The 14097-nt window shown below is 39.7% G+C and overlaps 1 protein-coding gene across 1 annotated transcript in view; it reads right to left on the bottom strand.

The window, feature by feature from the left end:
• The window catches only part of TTK (TTK protein kinase), a 40705-nt gene extending 27288 nt beyond the window's left edge, over positions 1-13417 (bottom strand). Inside the window, exons 1-9 of the mRNA XM_084890415.1 lie at positions 13269-13417; positions 11996-12142; positions 9197-9419; positions 8241-8347; positions 5736-5879; positions 4693-4807; positions 4455-4527; positions 4266-4360; positions 2151-2238 (exon numbers count right to left, since the gene is read on the bottom strand). Coding sequence (XP_084746541.1) covers positions 2151-2238; positions 4266-4360; positions 4455-4527; positions 4693-4807; positions 5736-5879; positions 8241-8347; positions 9197-9419; positions 11996-12140 — 990 coding nt within the window. The 5' untranslated portion in view covers positions 12141-12142; positions 13269-13417. The remainder of the gene's footprint in view (positions 1-2150; positions 2239-4265; positions 4361-4454; positions 4528-4692; positions 4808-5735; positions 5880-8240; positions 8348-9196; positions 9420-11995; positions 12143-13268) is intronic.
• Positions 13418-14097: the final 680 nt, after the last annotated feature.

The following is a 14097-nucleotide window of genomic DNA, read 5'->3' as shown; positions in this document are numbered from 1 at the left end:
TCCTAGCAAAGATTAACTTCCTGAATTACTGGCTATAGCAATAGGAATGACCATAATAAAAAATTTGGCCAATTTGTTTTCCTTTTTTTAAAATTTTTTATTTTATTATTTAAAGTACTACAAATAGTAGTACATATGTCTCCTTTTTCCCCATTGACCTTCTCTCAGCCTCCCCTAATCCCCGGCACATGCCATATGCTCTTACCCCCGCCCGCCACCCCCTCGTGTCTTGCACCCATTGGTTATGCTTATGTGCATGCATACAAGTCCTTCAATTGATCTCTTACCTTCCCCCAACCCTCCCCAGCATTCGCACTGTAATTTGACAGTCTGTTTGATGCTTCTTTGCCTCTCTAATTTTGTTCATCAGTTTAAATGCTCTTTATTTTCCACAAATGAGTGAGATTATGTAGTATTTTTCTTTCATTGACTGGCTTATTTCACTTAGCATAATGCTCTCTAGTTTCATCCATGCTGTTGCACATGATAAGAATTCTTTTTTTTTTTTTTTTACAGCAGCGTAGTATTCCATTGTGTAAATTTACAACAGTTTTCTTTTTTAATATATTTTATTGATTTTTTACAGAGAGGAAGGGAGAGGGATAGAGAGTTAGAAATATCGATGAGAAAGAAACATCTATCAGTTGCCTCCTGCACACCTCCCACTGGGGATGTGCCTGCAACCAAGGTATATGCCTTTGACCAGAATCAAACCTGGGACCTTTCAGTCAGCAGGCCGACACTCTATCCACTGAGCCAAACCGATCAGGACAATATACCACAGTTTTCTAATTTACTCATCTGCTGATGGACATTTAGGATTTCCAAATCTTACCTATTGTAAATTGTGGTGCTGTGAACATAGGGGTGCATATATCCTTTATGATTGGTGTTTCTGTTTTCTTGGGATATATTCCTAGAAGTGGGATTACTGGGTCAAATGGAAGTTCCATTTTTAAGTTTTGAGGAAACACCAAACTGTTTTCCACAGTGGCTGCACTAGTCTGCAATCCCACCAGCAGTGCATGGAGTTTCCTTTTTCTCCACATCCTCTCCAGCACTTGTAGTTTGTTGATGGTAGACATTCTGACAGGTGTGAGATGGTACCTCATTGTTGTTTTGATTTGCATCTCTCGGATGATTAGTGACTTTGAGCATGTTTTTATTCATCTCTTGCCATTCTGTATGTCTTCTTTCTAGAAGTGTCTATTTAGGTCTTTTGCCCATTTTTTCATTGGATGGCGTATCTTTCTTTTGTTAAGTTGGATAAGTTCCCTATAAATTTTAAAGATTAAACCCTTATTGGAGATAACATTGGCAAATATGTTCTTCCATGCAGTGGGTTTTTGGCCAATTTGCTTTTAATAAGCATCGTAATCAATTGCTAAAATATGTTTACTTAAAGAGTGAGGTTAGAAAGTTTGAAGCTAACATAAAATGTAACTCACTATTTTTTTTTACTATGGTCATATTTTATCACCAAAAATAACAGCATTCGTCAAAATTAAGGAGTGTGTAAGTATGAGACAGTTATTCTAAATCCAGAAAGTAAAATTTTAACTAAACTGCATTCTTCTCTAAGATAGTTGTGATTAGTTAAAATTATTATTTTAAAGCAAACACCATGAAAGAGAAGAATTATAAAGAGTATACAATTGAAAAGGCCTGTTTTGTGGTGCCAGGGGCCTAACTCAAGTACAATAAGGATAGTATAACCCCTAAAATCAGTGCACTAGAGACTAAAACTTCGGTTACTAAAGTCCACAACGTTGCTCTGCCATATCAGCACATCAGACCTTTCCCATCACAATTTATTCTCTCCTTTTTGTTTAAGATGTCCTGAGAGATCATATGATTAAACACACAGAAACTAAAAGCTGGGGGTAATGCTTTCCCAAGCCTAGGCCACTGAGTCTGCTAAAGCACATGCATAAGAAGTGTTACTTCATTTATCCCAGAAAATAGTTGATCTCCACCTCAGTCTGGGAGAAAGACTGGGTATAGGACTTCTATACCACTTCCCCTTAGCATCCTACATCTCCAGCAGCTTCAGGAACACTGTTAAAGGTATCGTATAAACTGTCAGTTGCCTTCCACAGAAAAAGCTCCGTGAACCCTGGCTCCATATAAAAATTCAAAAATGGAATTACCTTTAAACTTCTTAATTCACAGGAATCATTCTCACTCGATTTAGATCCAGGCATTATCACCTCTCGGCATTCTGTTTTAGTGGTCTGTCTATTGCCCACAAAACAAAATAATTTTAACATTTAATTTGAAGTCAATGTTTTCAATATATTATTATTTTTCCCATTTTAAAGTTGGCTTTTTAACTATACATTTTTTTAAAGGGATAAAATATCTTGGAAAGATATTTTTAAAAATAGCAAGATTCTAGCACAAATGTGACTAAGTTAAGTGCTGAACAATGACAAAATTGCTAAGAGATTGGCCCTGGCCTGTGTTGCTCAGTGGTTGAGCATCGTCCCATACACCAAAGGTTGCCTGTTCTGCCTGTTTGATTCCCGGTCAGGGCATATCCCTGAGTTGTGGGCTGGATTCCCTGGTGGAGAATGGGCAGGAGGTAGCTGATCAATGTTCTGCTCTCACATTGATGGTTTATTCCTCTCTCCCTTCCTCTCTCTCTAAACACCAATCAAAATATATATTTTAAAAGTGATAAATGGCCTGGCCAGTGTGGCTCAGTGGTTGAATGCTGACATATGAACCAGGAGGTCACAGTTCGATTCCTTTGGGGCACATGCCCAGGTTGCAGGCTTGATCACCAGAAGGGGGCATGAAGCAAGCAGCTGATCAGTGTTCTCTCTCATCATTGCTATTTCTCAGTCTCTCTCCCTCTCTGAAATAAATAAAAAATATATTTTTAAAAATGTGATAGAGATTGGCAGGTAATTACACACTTCATTATGTAATAAGTAACAACTGAAATTATCATGTGACTGTGGGAAAGGTGAAAGGAACAGCAATAGGTAGAACTTCACTTCAGATGGCAAATAGCTTAAGGATAGAAACTAGACTATAAACACTCTATGGGTTTCCATAGGGCCTATCATACAGTCTATCATAACAATCAGGAAGATAACTGGTTTGTTTTTGTTTTCCTGGGAGTGTGAGAAACTATTCTTCAGCTAGATATTTAAAATGAAGATAACAAGTTAATACATTCTGGAACTTAAGCTGACATTTTGGAGCCTAACAATCTGACAACCAAAATGTTCTTTTAATATCAATATGTGTTGAACCCTAAGTATAATAGAAGTTTTAGAAGACACAAATTGAAAACCATCAGTTGTGTTTCTAAAGTTTACTTGCCAAGTGATTCTCTGGAATCGAAAGAGACTTTTCAAATAGAAATGATGTTATATAGCGATTAGAGTTAGGAATAGGCCAGAAGCCCCTTAGCTAAGCTAGAAACCAGATTCCCATTTCTTTCAAGGGAATAAACACCCTAGCTGAAAGAAGAAGGATAATGCATTGGATGTAATAAACAACATTTTATCTCTACCTACTCTGCTCCAATTCTTGATCCCCCAGCTTCTGAAGAAATGAATGAATTCATCTTCCTTCCCAATGACGGCTGGAAAAGAAATTATTTCCAGACTTCCTTCACCCCTTCTAAATACACACTAGGAAGAAACCTTTACCAGAAAGGCTACTGATTTAAGTGAAAAATGTTCAAACAACAGGAGTTTGGGAATGTTTGCATAGTCTTTTAAGCTTCAGGTGTCTTAATGTTTTTTCCTTTATTTTTGCTATATTTTAATAGTCCCTTTAATGAATATTTTTATTTTTTTAAATTATCCCTTTGTTGCTGTTAAAATATTCTGACCTGAGAATATTTTCTCCATTGATTTTTATAGAGAGTAAGGGAAGCAAGGAGAGAGAGAAACATCAATGTGAAAGACACATTGATTGGTTGCCTCCCGCATGCATCCTGACTGAGGCCTTGGATCGAACCTGTAACCCAGTTATGTGCCCTTGACTGGGAATTAAATCCACGACCCTTTGGTGTGTGGGCCCATGCTCTAACCACTGAGCATATCTACCAGGGCTAATGAGTAATTTCAATAAATGAAAAGGCAAAATAGTCATATTCACTCATTTCTTTGTCCCTGACATTTAGATTTGGTAACCTTTAATACTAATACAATTTTAATCATAATAGCTATTATGCAGTAAAAGACTTTAAGATCATTTTGCCATCAATTTTGAAAACAAAGCAAAAAATTAAAACCCAAACATACCTTTTTGTAAATCTTGGTCCAACTGAGTCATCAGTCTCCTCATGACAATCTGGGCTATTTAGGAGGTTAACTGGGATTCTTCCAAAAGGACATGACTAAAAATGTTTCGAAACATTAAGTAACCAACTAGGAAATAAACAAAGACCTTACCACTACCAGCTTAATCACAGTAAATTAAAACTAACTTACCCGTTTAGCTTTGTTTGTTTGTTTTAAGGGATTTCGATGACCTATGTCTGCATCTTGAGGGGGTACGTTCTCTCTAAACAGAAAGAAAATACCCCCATTTTGTAAAAACAATAACATTAAATATGTATCTTCAATAACTACTAACACGGTTATCACGTTTACATGAAAATATGTATGTAAACATATAAATAATATAAATGTATGATGAGCATTTAAAATATTGGTTCAGTTTCCTCACCCGTACAAAAACCTGGCCTTTGTAGTCTGTCCTCTGGAATCACAACTGATGTCTCTATTCTGTAAAGGTCCAAGTGAACTGAGAAATGATTCTTGTGCACTTAATACTGGTAATGCTGTAAAATGTTTGAAATTGTGATTAAATTTGTAAAGACATATAGAATACACAAAAATGTAATCTCACAAGAATATTTAAAATCAATTCATAGATCTGTCCCTAAGATATGCAGATATGAAGATGTTCTCAAAGATAATTGTCTAACTATATTTAATAACTGTTTCATAATCACATAATTGTTTCCCCAGGGTAAAGACACAAGCTCTATTTCCAAACACAAAAAGTGATTCTCCTGCTTAGATTGAGTAGTTTTTAATGTGTTACCAGTGAAAGTGTGATCAACAACAAAATATCTACATAATAGTAAAGACTTCATTACTTCTAAATGCCTTATCTCCTTTAAGTCTGAAATTCAAACTTATATTGTGACCATTCTACATCAATATCTATACTAATAAAAGGGTAATATGCTAATTAGACGGGGAGACCTTCCGGACAAAGCCATGGTGTCAGGGCTGAGGCAGAGGCAGTTAGGGTAGATCAGGCCATAAGGGGAGGGCAGTTGGGGGCGATCAGGCTGGCGGGGGGGGGGGGGGGTAGTTCAGGGTGAGCAGGATGGCAGGCAGAGTGGTTAGGGGCAATCAGGCAAACAGGCAGGTGAGCAGTTAGGAGTCAGTGGTCCTGGATTGCGAGAGGGATGTCCCAGATTGGAGAGGATGCAGGCTGAGCTGAGAAACACCCTACTACTCGTGCAGGCCACTAGTTTTTCTATAAAATACTAACCTTTTTTTAAATTATTTTTTTAAAATATGGAATGCTTCATGAATTTGGGTGTCATCCTTGCGCAGGGGCCATGCTAATCTTCTGTGTATCATTCTAATTTTAGTACATGTACTGCCGAATCAAGCGCTATAAAATACTAACCTTAATCCTTTTTCACAGGTAATCAACCGCAGAAAAGTTTCAGCACATATTAATACATTTACCTGATAAACTCTTCTTTTCCTCCTCTGGAAGCAGCTGCTTTTTTCCAAGGTTTAAATTCTGAATGGCAATTTCCAGCATTTGTAGTGGTACTGCCCCACATTCTACAGCTTTATGAAGAAGTTGTTTACTTTTTTTTATATTTCCTAAGAAAGTAAAAAATGACTGTTATTTTAGTGCAGCCATCTTCACTCTCCAGATTCTTATTTGTCAGGACCTTGAAAACAATTAAAAAGCTTTAGCCAAAAACACTCATTTCAAGTCTCTTGAGCTTTATTTCATAAGCAAATAAGCAACCCCACTCCTGATCAACACTTTACTTCAAATGGTTAACTTGTATAATATGTGACTGGTGCAATTATGTTTTAGTGTATCACCACAGTTTATTTTTAAAAGTAAAAGAAATATAACAAAACAGTTATAAAGTGAAGAACCTCAGGACCCTCAGGGAACTTAGGCAAAGGGAAAACTAAGCCCTGGAGATTATAATAGTCTCTTTGTGGGAGGCGACAGGGCTGATCAGGGGAAGGCACCAGCCCCATCACTCCGCTGCTGCAGCCACTGCCAGTCACTGCAGCCGCCAAGGTATTTTTATCAACACGGACTCCAGTCCCTTCACCATGAAAAAATGGCAACTTTCCTTAGGCATTTTCAAGATGTGTCTTTCATAGGATATGACACATCTTTCTTTATTTTTCTTTTTATTCTCACCTGAGGATATGTTTCCATTGATATTTCCCCCCCACCTTCCCTCTGATCACAGGCTCAGCTCCTGCCCAAACCTAAAGCCTCTGCTTGGGCAGGGGGTGTCCCACCCTTCTGACCGCCTGCTAGGCCCCTGCCCCTCCGATGGCCGGCTCAGAGTGTCCTGGGTGCCGAGGATGTTCCTGGGATCCAGGTACGCATGCAAATTAACCGCCATCTTTGTTGGGTTAATTTGCATACTCACTGATCCGCTGTGAGGTATGGCAGTTTACATGTTTGTCTATTATTAGTAAGATTTCATAGTGGTTCAGTCTACATTTATTGATAGTGGCGTCAGAATTTCATGTATTAAACATTTTAGGATAGGAAACAAAAAAGGCTTAGATAACTGGTAAACAGAGAGCTTACAGACCCCTATGATAATCTGATAAAAACTATAAAATCTCCTCCACTCCTATGAACACACACATACACACCAAACTACACATAAGACTTCAGAGATGTTGCATATTTCTTAATTCATCAAGCCTGTTCAAAATAATCACAATTTTGACCTTGAGGTTATTACTATATTGCAGTGGTAGAGGTAAAGTGTATTTCTTTTTTACAGATCAGAATCTGAGATTTTCAATATTTACTAGAGGCCCGGAGCAGGCCTAAGCCAGCAGTTGAACGTTGCTCCGAGGGGTCCTTAGTGCTGCTGCGAAGGCGGGAGAGGCTCCCACCACCGCCATTATGCTCACCAGCCTTGAGCCCAACTTCTGGCTGAGCCCAGCTTCTCGCTGAGTGGTGCTCCCCATGCGGGAGCACACTGACCTCCATGGGGCAGCTCCTGCATCGAGTGTCTGCTTCCTGGTGGTCAGTGCATGTCATAGCCACCAGTCGTGCTACCGTTCGGTCAATGTGCATATTAGCCTTTTATTATATAGGATGTGTTCTGAAGATGTAAAATTTATACTTGCTATTGACAGGCCATAATATCTCAAAAATTGTTTAGGTAGCATGAAGGAAAGATACAGGTTTTAAAGGCCTGACCAAACTTTCTTTAAAAAGCATGGAGTTTGCACAATGCTTTTCTCCAACCTCAACCCTAGAGAATACTCTCCAGTTACTGAGCTCTGCTTTGGGCACTATTATGGGGATTCTGGCTGAACCAAACCAATAGTGATAATGTGTGTATCTGGCGATAAATGGAATCAGGGATGGAGCAGAAACAAAGCTGAGGGAAAATAGGAACATGTGGCCAAAAGGATAGACTGAGGGTAGATCCCGAGGCCCCAGAAAATGAGAAAGAGAGAAGAGTGAATGGCTAGGCTAAAAATGTCTGAGGAAGAGACTGGCCTGGTCCTATTTATTTCAAGAAGCAGGTGAGCAAAAAAAAATAAAAGCTTCTACAGCTGTTTACAATTTCTTTTTCCTAAAGGGGAACTACCAGTTAACGCCACATTTATAGTTGAGGTATATGTCAGCGCTATGAAACCATAACATAAGAAAAGCTTATCCAAGCTCTAGCTTCAGTATCTTCTATCCTTCTTCCCACAAGTACTCAGTGAAGAAGCCACTTTCCTTCAGACGTTTCCTGAATCTAAATAAACACAAAGATGATGCTCCTTACAAGCAGAAGAGCTAGTATAACAAATATTCTCCGCATTTCCATTTTGGTGAGATTCTTCCCCCATAATCTCATCTGATCAACTTTCATACCTTTCAAATTCCTTCTTCATATATATGATGTAATATTAGGATGAGTTACAAAGGAAGTTATCTTTTACTTAAAATTTGGACTGGATATTTCAAATTACCTTGTGAGAGTTCATACTGTGCAAAAGATACGTGCACAAACGCAAATCTCTTGCAGTTTGCTCTGGCCATCTGAAAGTAGTCACGTGCGTCATCTGGCTCTTGAATACTGCAATAGAGATTTCAGAGTGAGATTCTAAGAAAAAGGACACAGCTACCTAAGTTTGATGATTCTTCATTCTATTTTCCAAAAGCCCTCGAGTATTATTTTTCCTGTGTGTAAAATTAAATACAAGTAGGTTAGCCGAAACCAGTTTGGCTCAGTGGATAGAGTGTCGGTCTGCGGACTGAGGGGTCCCAGGTTTGATTCCAGTCAAGGGCATGTACATTGGTTGTGGGCACATCCCCGGTGGGGGGTGTGCAGGAAGCAGCTGGTCGATATTTCTCTCATCCATCATTTCTAGCTCTCTATACCTCTCCCTTCCTCTCTGTAAAAAAAAATCAATAAAATATATTTTAAATAAATAAATAAATAAATAAATACGAGTAGGTTATTTTTAAAAATCTTTTCAGGCAGTTAAGAATAGGAAGCTTGTTGCCGAAACTGGTTTGGCTCAGCGGTAGAGCGTCGGCCTGTGGACTGAAAGGTCCCAGGTTCGATTCCGGTCAAGGGCATGTACGTTGGTTGCAAGCACATCTCCAGTGGGGGGTGTGCAAGAGGCGGCTGGTCGATGTTTCTCTCTCATCGACGTTTCTAGCTCTCTATCTCTCTCCCTTCCTCTCTGTAAAAAATCAATAAAATATATTAAAAAAAAAAAAAAGAATAGGAAGCTTGTTGAGATAGGTACATAGTAGAGAGAGTTTACATTATTCACTTGCTAATTATAAGCAAAAAAAAAATCTAGTCAAAAATATTAATTTTCTTACAAGTAATCCTGACTATGCTTTCATTTTACTTTTTTTGTAATATAGCTGTGTGACGTAGTTAGTTAAATGTAGTTAAAATATTAATACTTACGCTTTCAATTCAGCAAATCTCACTTGAATTCGAGCAAAACTCTCATTTTGGCCATATTTGTCTGGAGGCAGTGCTTCAATCGCTTGACTGTAACGGCCAATCAGTTTGTTTAAAAGGACATCATTTAGGGGGCAACTGTTTTTCTCTAGTTTGAGCAACAAATTCAACCAGTCCTCTGGGTTATTCGCCATCATCATAATTTGGTTAACAGTTCCTGAATTATCTGAATAACAGAAACAAAATATGCCATAACAAAAGTAAGAAAGACATAAAAACAAATGCCAAATTGCACTTTTCCTTCAAATTATATTTATACTCTCAATATCAATGTACATAAACTCCTTAAAATTCTTTTTAAAACTTTAACAATTTGTGTCAATATCAGCAACTAATTTACTGCATGGATATCTTTAATAAGGTTATACTGTACTCTAAAAAGTTGTGAATTTTGAAGGGAAAAAATGGAAATAAATATTATTTATAAGTAGCCTTTAAAAAAAACACATGTAATCTAAGAAAATTTTATGCTATAATAGCATAATCCTACTTTAAAATCCTAACTACTCAAAGATAACCTAAGGCTGTCCCACTACCACCTGTACCAAATTGCTTAGAAAGTTCATTAAAAACTTAGAAACATAGTAACCCTGAGGTCAGCAAACTGTGGCTTGCGAGCCACATGCGGCTCTTTGGCCCCTTGAGTGTGTCTCTTCCACAAAATACCATGGCCTGGGCGAGTCTATTTTGAAGTAGTGGCATTAGAAGAAGTTTAAGTTTAAAAAATTTGGCTCTCAAAATAAATTTCAATCGTTGTACTGTTGATATTTGGCTCTGTTGACTAATGAGTTTGCCGACCACTGTTAATTAACCCATTTCTATTGTAACCTTTTTTAATCCAACATTTTCTCCAGAGACACAAAAGCATGAACAGAGTACGTAATCTCAGAGGAAAGGTGAGAAGTGGGAGGTCTCAACCAAAGGCCTTATATGCACATATGCATAACCCATGGACACAGACAATAGGGTGTTGAAGGCCTGAAGGGGGAAAAGGGGGCTGGCTGGAGGGGGACAATGGGGAAAAATAGGGGGGCATATGTAATACTTTCAACAATAAATTATAAAAATATAAAAAGACAATTTGGATTAAATGTCAGTCTCCCGTTTACGATACTTCAATCACCAGTGAATATGATTAAATTCTAGGAAACTATCTTTCCTTCCATCGGTTTCAGTTACCTTTGACAAGGGTTAAATCTTTACTTTTGCTAACAAAATTACTTTCTGCTTTCTATAGCACATTCATAATTTTGCTTTATTTTTAATTTAATCTAGTCTGCTCTTAACTTCATTTTCCAGTTTTGATTCCCATTGCTTTCCTACAAATCAGTTTGCAAAAATATCTAAAAAAGTGTCTTTGCAGATGTAGTCCTCATGCCTCTGAGTATCCTATTCTACCTCCATTCAACTCTTGAAGCATTGTATTTATTGTGCTAGCATTTATTTGCTGCCAAAAAACATTACATACAGCATAGTGCTTTAATAAGTTCTTCTCATCTAGAAACCATGATTTTAAGCATCTTTGAGTCATCCTCAATCTTTAATCTAATGTTGTACATCCCAATTACCAATATAGGTTAAGTAGTTACAAGTTTGAGTAAGCTGAGGGTTTTAAATAAGGACTCATCTAACTTGGTGTACAAGCTTTGATAGCTCTTTTTAAATACACATAATAAAATATGGTGGTATTCTACTAAGAATTTGCTTACCATCAAAACAATTGGTTTTGAGGTTGTTTCAAGTAAATATGATCTGCTATCATGAAGAGATTACAGATTCTTCCATTTATTTTCAATCCTTCATCCATATAACATTTGGAATAGATACCACAAACTTATCTAAAGGTCAGTTTTTAAACGACCTCAACAATCTGAATGTAGTAAATTAGGCTTCTGAGCTAATACTTTTCATACAAGTTGGTTACTAAAATCTGGGCACTTTCACTCATTCATCATTCAGTAAATATTTAAGTGCCTACTATGTGTCAGGCACCATTCTAAGCTGTGTAAATATAACAAAACAGATAAAAACCATGTCCTCAGGGAACTCACACTCTAGTGGAGATACACAGTAAACACACTAGTAAGTCATATATAAGGAGATTAGTGCTAGGAAACAAGACAACAACAGGAATGAGAGAAAGAGGACAGATTCCCACCCCTGCAGGTTACTATTTTAATGGGTGAGTTGACATTTGAACAAAGATCTAAAGAAATTAAGAATAAGCAGATATCTGGGGAGTTGTGTTCATTTATGGCAGAGGATAAGAGAAAAGGTACTGGAGTAAGAGCTGACCTAGCACATGGGAGAGATAGCAGGGAAGCCAGGAAAAAGGGGGGGGGGAAAGGTCAAGGGAGTAATAGAAAGACTCTCCACATCAAAAACTGGGTGTTTGATTTTAAATTATACATAATTTTCATAAGATCGGTGAGATGTTTTGTTTTCAGCAAAAAAAGAGTGAAAACAAGAATAGTACATCAATTAATAGCAAGTATATCAACTAATAGCAGAAATAACAGCTGACAATAATTGGAGAGTTAAGAAAACTACCTCTAAGTACACTGTAATAAAGGATAAGTTTTGTTTTCTTTTTAATATTCTGGGACTATTTCCAGACAAAAGAATTAAAATATACAGTGTGTGTACAGTACTCTATTTGGTAAGTATCAATTACTGAGAAAAGTACATTTTGTGAACACACAGTAGTTAACTTTTTATTCCTTTACCTTAAAGGGTACTCACCTGTGGTATCGGAAGAGGAAGAGATTTTATTCAAGCTTAGCTCATCAGTAAGGTCTTCATTTTTAAATTTATTTTTAAAATCTCTCACTTTGTTGATTATTGAATCAATTGTCAATTCTTTGCCACTTAAATCCTCGGCCTCCATTTCTAAGGAAAAATATTGAACTGGTCATAATTCCTATGTTAACTAGAATCAAAGAGAAGAAAACACTGCAACCAGCCTTTTAGAACCTAAAAGACTAAAGTATTACTATGTGAACACAATGTTAACACCAAGGGAGGTAGTATTTGTGAAGCTATGTGCATAAAAACGCATATATTTGACATTTGTCAGCAAGGTTACCAATAGGCTAGTTACTGTTTTCTTCCTAACAGAACCTCCACTGCACAAACAGAAATTGCTGCCCCTCCTTACAAAAGTTACATTTTTTTCCTTCTATATACTAAATGCCTTCCTTTCAGTTTTTCCCCCCAGAATTATTTTATCTGGGCCATTTGCAGGTTCTGTCATTTAAGAAAATGTGATGGATGGACTGTTTGGATTCTGGTAGCGACATATAGACGACATGCGAAGAATCCTTTTGGAAACGTGAATAAGCATTCTGTACGTCACTTGCTTTCTGTGAGCAAACCCTGTACACTGCAAGGGCTCTAACATCACAGCCCTCTATTGACAAATGGGATATGGGCAGGCTTGTTCTTGTGCACTGCTGGCAGAACCCTGATTTGCTCATTTAACTACTCTAATACCAAGCACCTACTGCATTCATACAATACTGAGCACTTGCTCATCTGCATTGGTGGTGATGTTTGGTCAACAAAGTACCTGCTGCCTTCCCGTCGATCTCATACTTTGTCATTCTCACACATCCACCCACTAGCCCAGGGTCATGGATATCAATGCCGCCCGTGACCTCGCGTTTCACAGGGAAAAGGGGCGATTTCACTGAGCACCTAGTAGATATCACCTCCAGAAGTCAGGTTCGAAAGGTAACTGTTAGAACGCAGCCCGCATCGCCTCTCCCTGTTCTCACACACAACACGACGAGAGAGGAAGTGTCTTTGGGGGAGACGATCTCGGGTGTCCACACTCTCCCCCAGCGCCCCGCCAGGCCCTCATCCCAGCGTGGTCCACACCCACCTCCGGCTTCCGGGATCCTCCGGACCCGCAGGGGCAGCAAGGCCTCCGGTCCCTCTCCAGCTCCTCTAGCCGCGCCCTACGAGGCCTCCCCCGCGGGGCCGCCTCCGCCTCCGCCTCGCCCCCGGCACTTACCGGCCCGCCCTATTCCCTGGCCGCCGCCGCCGTCCCCCGATGCATTCGCGAGGCCGAACTCGCCGCCCGAAAGCCGTGGCCCACGGGAGAAGAGAAGGAATCCGAAGCCCTCTCCGAAAAAAACACTTTTGAATTTCCCCGCTGCCCAGGCCACGGCCGCCTATTGGTCGGCGGTGGTCACGTGGCCACGTTTAAGCGTCTGTCGTGATTGGTTTGTGTGCGGAGGCACCGCCCCTTCCTCTACTTGCGTCCGGGGCGGGGAGGGTCCTGGCGGGGACGCCTCCGGTGCTGCTAGTCCGCAGGCTCCAGGTGGGACCGGCTTTCCTGCGCCTCCCAGTTTAGCCAGCCACACGTTCTTGTCCCAGCGGGAGCCACTCCTGGGCGGAGTGACCCGGGAAAAGGAAAACAGGGGCGGGGACCCTGCTCCCAGCCTGTGGACCTAAAAGGTGCCCGGAGAGTAAGTCCTCCTCCCTGGCCGCCGCCCCATTCCTTCGTCCTCCACGCCCCTCACTGCGGGCTTCTTCGGGAGGATGCGGCTAGGAAGGATGGCTCACCGCGCTTCCTTCAGTCCTGCTGCAGCTCAGGAATCTCAGTGCCTCGTGCCAGAGCCCCCGCTTGTGACCTTCCACTGCCCATAAGTGGCTCCGTGCTTGCCTCCAAGCCAAGGCCTGTCCTTGGTCAGAACTGTGCGCAGAACTCGCCCTTCACGATTGCTCATTAGTCCCTCATCCTCCGAGCCTGTCTCACTTAAGGGCTCAGGAATCATCAGAGAAAGGTCACTTTTCGAGTATAAAGTATCCCTGAGCGGGGCTCTGTGCTAAGTGACTTT

Source organism: Pipistrellus hanaki (assembly GCF_964339955.1).
Source record: "Pipistrellus hanaki genome assembly, chromosome: 7".
In the NCBI taxonomy this organism is placed as follows: domain Eukaryota; kingdom Metazoa; phylum Chordata; class Mammalia; order Chiroptera; family Vespertilionidae; genus Pipistrellus; species Pipistrellus hanaki.
This window is presented reverse-complemented; position numbering and strand designations above follow the sequence as displayed.